General features: G+C 53.9%; 1 protein-coding gene across 1 annotated transcript; it reads right to left on the minus strand.

The window, feature by feature from the left end:
* Positions 1 to 461: 461 nt before the first annotated feature.
* Positions 462 to 3,942, minus strand: LOC306816048 (maestro heat-like repeat-containing protein family member 7; the record flags this gene model as incomplete). The annotated part of the gene is made up of 11 exons (XM_079332545.1): positions 462 to 523; positions 798 to 854; positions 930 to 1,032; positions 1,374 to 1,409; positions 1,718 to 1,832; positions 2,113 to 2,250; positions 2,333 to 2,520; positions 2,734 to 2,881; positions 3,131 to 3,279; positions 3,625 to 3,771; positions 3,886 to 3,942. 11 exons carry the CDS (start codon positions 3,940 to 3,942, stop codon positions 468 to 470), a joined length of 1,194 nt encoding a protein of 397 aa, XP_079188671.1. The 3' UTR covers positions 462 to 467.
* Between the last annotated feature and the right edge of the window lie 4,354 nt (positions 3,943 to 8,296).

Genomic DNA, 8,296 nt, shown 5'->3' on the forward strand with positions numbered 1-8,296 from the left:
CAGGGTGGCTCTTCTAAAATCCAGGGGCTTCAGGGTGCTCAGCAAGACCTTGAACTCCACAGTGTTGTGGAACTGGAGCTTCAGCACAGAGACCCTTCCAACCTGATCTGCCCTCGTTCCTCTGCGTCTCTGCACAAAACACGGCGCGGGAGAGAATGGCAGGAGGGGCCTGTGAGTCCCAGGGCTCTGGATTTGTGCTGCTTTAGCTCCACAGAGATGCAGGCAAAGTGAAGAAGCCAAACTGTTTATTGACGAAAGGCAAAGCAAAGGGATGAGCTGAGAAGGAAAAAGGTGGAGGGTCTCAGGGCTGGAGGGAGAGAGCAGGCAGGGAGAAGGCTTAAGGCAAAATAACTGTGCCAATCATGCTCTGCCTGGAGCTCCAGCAGCCTGGACAGGTTATGTCCTCTTCAGTGTCTCTTGGTGTGTTCTTGTGACACTGGTTCACTAGATCCTGAAGATGACTGGGCTTAATCTTCCAGGTTAGAGCATGATGGCCTGGCATCTTGCATCTGGACTTGAGCAGCTGGTAGAGGAAGGAACAGAGCCACAGTCACAGCCTGGATCAGTGGGGACGCTACAAGACCCCCATGCCAGGGCTACCGGAGCCCGCTCTGGCCATGGCCAGGAGGGAGCAGGGACCACCAGGATCAGCCCGAAGCTGCTAGCCACAAATGCCCCACATGCCCCTGAAATCTCTGTGTGCTCTGCCCACGCCGCCCCCCATCCGCACAGGGAGCAGAGCGCTCCAGAGCTGGGGCAGGGATTGCAGCTCCTCCTGCCAGTGGCGCTGCCCTCACCCTTGTGGATGAGCCGAGTGTCTCCTTGCTGCCTCCTCAAGTACCGCCCTGCGGTCTCTGGGAATACAGAGTTTGTCATGGACCGTGTCCCAGATCCTACTGCTGTAGGACAGGGAGGGAGCCCGGGCTCACCAATGAACCTGCTGGCCGCCGCTCGCAGGGGCTCCTGAGGGCTCTGCAGGTAGGGCAGGGCCTGGCGCAGGTGCTCGGCCGCTCGGCTCCTGTCCTCTGCCAGCTGCGGAGAGCGGCGGGAGCGAAGGGTCAGGGCGGGTTCCGGCGCTTTGGCAGGTGCTGCCCGCGCCCGGCCCCGGCCTCCCCTGCCCGCAGAGCCCTGAGGCGCAGCCAGCAGCCGCTGGCCGGGCTCTGCAGGGGCACAGGGCCGGCTGCTGCCCGGGGAGCCGCGGTGCCGGCCCGCCCCGCAGCCCCGCTGGGCCGGGGCTCCATCGGCACCCGGCTCGGGCCCGTGCGGCCCCTGCGGGCAGCGCTGGGCAGGGCCACAGCTGCAGCCGCACACAGTGAGCGCCGCGCTCAGGGGGCTTCTCCAGCCTGAGCCTGGTGCTTCCAGGCCGTCCTTACCAGGCACTCGGCCAACTTCCACAACCGCTTCAGCCGCTGCCATCCAGGGATCCTTGCTGAGCAGCTCAAGGCCTCTGAACGCCAGGTGACGCCTCTCCCTGGAATTGCTCTGTAGGAACCTTGATATGATCTTAAGGATGCTGTCCCCACATTCACTCAAATCCAGGAACTCAAGGACCTGAAAGGCACAGGGCAGTGACAGAGGACACACAGGAGCCCAGAACTGCACAGGGCTGGGCCCAGACAGCAGCACAGGGCACGGGCACCAGCCCAGGCAGCTGTGGCCATGAGAGGCCAGAGAGCTGGAGGCAGCTCAGGGAGACAGTTCTGGCCATCAGGCTCACCTCCACAAGGAATGCCAGGGCAGGCAGATCCCAACGTGGCTCCTGTGTGCTGAGCAGCTGGAGTAGGTGAAGTGCAACATAGGAACACAAGGGCATCAATACACAGCGAATCTCCCTGGCAGAGGGAAAAAGGCACAAGGACTCTGAGGTTGAGGGGTGGCAAAACTCTCCCAGGATTGACTCACAGAGAACCAGTTTTTCCCCAGCATCCCTGGAGGCGATGTGGACACTTTGGGAGGCTGCCCCTTTTTGGGCACCTCCTCTCCCAGCCTTTTCCAGTCTGCTTGACCATCCCTTGGTGACAAAGGCCTCTGGCCCATGAGCACGGGTACTGTGTGGGGCACCCCGGGCACACAGCACTAATGTCAAGGACAGAGGGGCAATGGGGGTCTCACCTGGCCAGCAGACCCACGGCATAGTGCTGGGTGTCAGCACACAGCAGAGTGTCCCAGCCACGCTTGCGCTCTATTGCCATCACCTGAGGCTCATACTGCATACAGATGAGCAGAGCCTTCATGGTCTGCACTGCAAACCTGTGTGCAGAGCAAAGTCCAGGTCACACTGGGAGCACTGGTGCTGGCCACAAGGGCATGGGAAGGACTGGAGGACTGGGACCTGTTGGCCTTGCTGGGAAGCGGGTGTTGCTCCTGGCACGCTCTCCAGAAGTTATCAACTTCCTTTGGCATCTGCTGTGTGGTGATGACAACATGCAAGAGCAGAGCCGTAAACAGAGGGGAGGAAGCATTCATCATGGCCTCCTCGCAGTGGGGCACCTGGACCACCACCCAGATCACCAGAGTTGCCTGCGAAAGAAGCAGCCCGAGGCAGCGCTCAGTGCTGAGGTGTCCATGGGGCAGGGCCTGAGGGAGAGGCAAGGGGAGCAGCAGGCCTGGTGCCCCCTGAGCCTGTCCCTGGCCCAGGTTTGAGCCCAGCAACTGAGGCACAGAGAGGATGGAGAGCTGCTGGAGAGGTGACTGGTGCTGGAGGGTGAGCAAGGGCCAGTTCCAGAAACTCACAGCCAGGGCAAAAACATCTTCGTTGTCTCCATCAGAGGTGCACATTCTGTGCAGAGGCCAGTCCTCCATGACACAGAGCAGAATTGGCAGCACGTTCTCCAGTGCTGTGCCTGACAAGCCTATGGCTCTCCACATCATTACAGCAGCTCTGTGGGGTTGGAGCTCCGTGTCAGAGGGGGTCTCAGTCACAGTACCATGCCCTGTGCAGCTGTGACAGCCCCAGTGCCCTGAGGGGCAGGGAGGGAGCCTGGCAGTGGCAGCAGGCTCAGGAAGCAGAGGGGTTTGATGGTCCTGGACCTCTCCACCTGTCTGGCAGAGCCCATTGGACAGGCTGTACAGGGAGATGGGCCCTAAAGGCTGCTGAGCCCTGAGCTCTCAAGGCACATGGGCCCCGTACCTGTCACACGTTGGGGCACAGCGCAGGAGGGTCAGCACCACATCAGCAGGGTGTTCTCCAGCCAGCCTCAGAATGTCAGTGCGCAGCCTTGCATCTAAAGTGCCCTGGGATGTCAGTCTCTGGTGAATGCTTTTCACCATGGCTGGCACCTGGGGGAAGAATGGCGAACACTTGGAGCACTTTCGTAGCTTCCTCTGAGAAGTGCTTCCCTTCCTGCCACGCTGTGCTGCCTTCAGTGACTGAGGGGGCCCAGTGACCATGGCCTGAGTGGGCACACAGTCCTGGGAGGCATGGAGCCTTGGCCACAGGCTGCTTAAGTGGGGCTGAGAAGCACAACGGTCTTTGAAGTAATCCACTATGAGTTCCTCAGAGTGACTCAGAGTGGGAGTGGTGTCAGTGTTTGTGATGCCCTGAGTCTCTCCAGTGTCAGCAATTGTCATGCCCACATCCTCAGTCACTGCCATGTCAGCCTGCACCCTGTCATCACTCCTTACAGTGTCAGACTCTTCTGAGCGCTCAGGCACATCTGGGCTGACATCAGGCTCTGCCTGGAGCTCGGTCAGGCTGGAGTCAGGCTCAGCTGTGCCCTCTGTTGCTGTGCTGCTCTTCCTACGTCGCACCGGCACAAACTTCTGCAACATCTGCAGTAGAACAAAGGACAGGGAGGAGAGGCAAGTTCCATGGAGTGCTCCAAGCGCTGTGCTGGGCTGAGCAGTGACAGCAGGCCCAGCCCAGGTGGGGATGGCTGCAGGTACCTTCAGTGCTCTGCGGAAGCGGCCACCGGTGGGGTCCTGCTTGTGTGTGCGGTCCATGACTGCACCTGGCAAAGAGCGAGCACAGCCAGAGCTGAGGGGCTGCGGCAGAGGCTGAAGAACAGAGCCCAGCCCTGCGCTCCCCAGGCAGGGACAGTCCCGGGATGCTTCAGGGGAACATAAGCACGGGCACTGCAGGGTGTCTGCCCAGCCCCTCTTCTGTCCTGTGCCTGGGCATGTCCCCAGGGGATGGGATGGGATGGGATGGGATGGGATGGGATGGGATGGGATGGGATGGGATGGGATGGGATGGGATGGGATGGGATGGGATGGGATGGGATGGGATGGGAAGTGATCAAGCTGGCAGCAGCCATCAGCTCTTTTACCCAGCTGTGCCTCTCACCATCCTGCATTGGCTGAAACAGCTCCGGCTCTTCAGGCTCTTGTGCTGGGTGGACTCTAGAGCCTCTCCTTTTCATTCTTCTGAACACTTCGAAGAGTGGGAAACAGCTGGGAAATCTGCCTGTCATTTCAGTCTGGCCTTGAGGGCACCTTGTAGAAAGGTGCCTTGGGAAAGCCGTGAGACAAACAGTCCTGCAGTCTGGCTGCGAAGTCAGCTGCAGGAATAACTCTCAGAAAAGCTCCGGGTCCGACAGGAACGAGTGCGCTGTGCGGGGGCTCCTCACGGCACCGCTCCTGTCCCGTCGCGTGCTCTGAGCACTGTGCCGTGGCCGTGTCACCGTCAGCTCTTATATCACCACGTGTCACAAAGGGCCCTTTGACACCCTGTCCTGTTCCATGCCATGGTGACCATGCTGCACCGTGTCACAAAGAGCCCTTGAACACCCTGCCACCAGCCCTGGGGCTGCCCCCAGCCCCACCCAAAGTGGCCCGTGATTGAAGGAATTCCTCACCCCAAGTGTCTAAGAAAGCCTGACAGGATCTTTAGGAACGGCTCAAACCATCAGCAATCATTGCCCTGCTCTGCGGGCTCAGGGCATTTAAGAATCCTCACTTAAGGATTGCTCTACATAAGTATCTCCCAAATATTGCAAACTTTCCATATTCATTGGTATGGTCTGAAAACATGAAAGATTTGGAAGATGGCATCCCGTCTCAAAGCAGCAAGGAGTAAAAGTTTGGAAGGAATGAAAGTCCACTCAGTGTTCCAAAATTAATCCTCCTCCTGGTACAGACATCTAAGTGGTTCATAAAGTACAGCTGTCCCCTCTTCTTCCCTGTGGGACATTCAGGACCACTAAGAGGAAAAATCACAGCTATTCTTTCTGCCCTCCATAACCAAAGCTGAACCAAAGCACAGATGCTGACTCCCACCAACACCAACCCCCCTAAACAGCTGCACAGAAACCCTCAACAGGCCGCCAGGATCCCCAGCTGTCCCTATCCCTCTGCAGAGCTTTCCCAGCATCCAGCAGGGCCCCTGGTTCCCTGCAGGTGTCGTGGGATGGCACTCAGGAGGATCTGCTCCAAGGCTTTTCCTGGTAGCAAGCTCAGGCTGCCAGGCCTGTGATTCCTGGATCATCCTTCCCACCAACCCTTCCTGTGCACGGCTCTTACATTCGCACATTGGTGCTCAGCTCAGGCTTCTTCACTTGAGCAGGACTGCTGGGAAAGGATCGAGAGTGGCCTGGCAAGCTCCTTCTCCAGCTCCCTCTTTACTCTTGGTGGAGGTAGAACATTCCACTGGAAAGCAACTGGTGCCACAAGAAGTGGGCAGCATCAGGCAGCTCTGGAGCGAACCCTCAGGACTGCTGTATCCTGAGGGAACTCCGTTGGCCTTGACCTGTAGGCACCTGCAAAAGCTTCAAATCGGCTGCCTCAGCTTCCAGGACCTCTCTTGGCCACATCCTGATGTGTGTGCAGGACAACTGCGAGGCACTGCTGGGACCCCGCGGGACAGGGGCAGCTGTCTCGTGTGCACGTAGCACCCCGTCACGGAGCTGGGCTCATCCCAAAACCACATCAACCATCTGGTGTCAGCAGAGAGGAGCAAGGAGCACTGGGCTGGCTCCTCGCAGGGTGTCTCAGCTGGGCTTGCTCCACAACACGCCCCCGTTTGAAGGGCTGCTAATGCCCAGCTGCCAGAAATGCCATCCTTGTTCTCTCCAAGGTGCACAGGAAGAGCCAATGAGCAGGATGCCTTGGGAGGCAAATCCTCCAAGCCTTTGCTGAGGCCAGGGACACAGCAAGATCAGCCAAGACTCTCCACGTTGCCTGGCCCACACAGCCCAGCTCGGTGCTGGCCCTGGCCCACAGCAGCTTCCACCAAGCGAGAGACAAATGCATATGGCCAAGGGTTGAAAAGTTAACATATCAAAATATCCATTTATAACACTCCTGAGAACTCCCAAAACACCCGAAATTGCCCCCGAATATCCTCCAAAAGTTAACTATGTTTACTCCTGGCAAGCATGAGTTGTTGAATCAGACCCTTTGGAGAGCAGGACACAGCAAAAGAGCTAAAAGAGAGATTGGGGATTTGGAGCCTAATTTGTACAATCATTTGGAATTCTGGGTTCCTCTGGCACAAATAATAGCATCAATTCTTTCCCCAGGTGTTGCTGCTGCTCAGGCATTGACTACGCTTGAGAAGCCGAGATGTTGAGTGAATGAACAGCTGAATATCACTTCCACTGTTTTGAAACAAATGCTTACAGATGTAAATAGTATTAGACACCCCACACTGCAGAATAGAGCTGCTATAGATTTTTTGCTATCAGCACATGGGCACGGGTGTGAGGATTTTGATTGGACGTGTTGTATGTATCTTTCTGACCATTCTGCATCCATTCACGAGAAGATTAAACAACTGCAAGATAATATGAGGAAGTTAACTGTGGACAATTGGGGTTTGGATGAATGGTTAGAAGGATGGGGAATACCTGGGTGGTTGAAAGATGTAATCAAAGGGGTTTGGATATTTTTGTTCGTTATTAGCACATTGTTTGTTCCATAAATTAAAGTTAGTGATTCGCTTGATAAAATAAGATAGAATATGATGTGATATGATATGATATGATATGATACGATTTAGAATATCATAAAAGATAAGATAGTGTAAGGATAACATAATATAAGAATACAATAATATAAGGCTAGGATAAGATAAGACAAGATAAGGATAGGATAACAAAGACGATTTGGCTGGTACAAAAAAAGAAGGGGAATTGTAGTAATGCTGAACAAGGTTGAGATGCTGGTGGACATGTCTGTACAAATCTGGGCCTTGTGTGGTGTGCACAAACCAAAAACCATATTTAGTTGCTCTGTTTTGCTGTTCAGTTCTTTCTGCATATTTTGCTGTTTGTTCACACGCTTCTTTCACATGCCAGCTGCTTTTGTGCATTTCTTAGTTTAGACCAGTGTTTATAACAGGTGCACAGCATGAGAAAGTTTTAGGAGTTTTTTGATAACTCGTTTGAAAGCCCCCAAGGCCGCTGGAACATAAACTATGCTAAATTGGGAGAGAACAAGTTGAAAACACAGAACACCAAGATTAGATGATTCAAGATAACAGGAGGCAGTGAAACTGCATGTGACCACCAATTACTGACTCTGGGGGGTTTGAATGGGTGCATCAACACCCTAAAATTACCAATTGTAGAGTGTGTCCCCACATGGGTAATGGTTCTAGAAATGGATAATTAGGGTGAATTATAAACAATAAATTGGCTTCTGCAAAATCTTATTGATCTGCTGTCCAGAAGTCCAGTTTGTTCCTGCAGGACCTCATTCCCTATAGGGCAGGACCCCATGTGTTAGTAAGGATAAGGAGTTGACAGAAAGGTCTCACAGATGTGTGTGTAACAGAAAGATTTTTGATTGTAGAATCTGAAGAAGGAAGAGAGATGAGAGCAAGTTTTGATGTAGAAGAAAAGAATTGCTGAGCCAGTCTTACTGGGTAACTAAGAAGGCAAAGGGCAGTGAGTTGGAAGGGGCTTTTATGACTCTGAGCAAAGGATAAATCCACCTCAAACAAAAGGTGTTTTTACCAAGGAAAAGAATTTTCACAGGCAAACAAAAATACCATGTTGCAAGTAGAGAAAAGATCTCAGGATTTTCCACTGCAAGAAAACTGAAAAACAACTTCTAGCTTAAACTGAAACACACCAACCTTTTGTGATTGGAAAATAGTAACAAGAATATTGTAATGTCAATAGGTATGATAGGCTACAGGTGATAGTGAAGGCATTGATTGGTTTTCATATTTTAGGATGCTCTGTAATGAAAATTATTGAATGCATGGTAACCAGAACTAGAGGAAGCTTTCAGAGGAACCCACAGATGTGGCTGTCAGACTGTGAGCTGGGCTCTTGTCACCCACAGCCTGTGAATTGCTGCATCACATGGATACAATAAACAGACATTTAAATGATAAAGAATCACTGCACCA

The sequence above is a fragment of the Erithacus rubecula genome, assembly GCF_903797595.1.
Source record: "Erithacus rubecula genome assembly, contig: scaffold_350_arrow_ctg1, whole genome shotgun sequence".
Classification (NCBI taxonomy): domain Eukaryota; kingdom Metazoa; phylum Chordata; class Aves; order Passeriformes; family Muscicapidae; genus Erithacus; species Erithacus rubecula.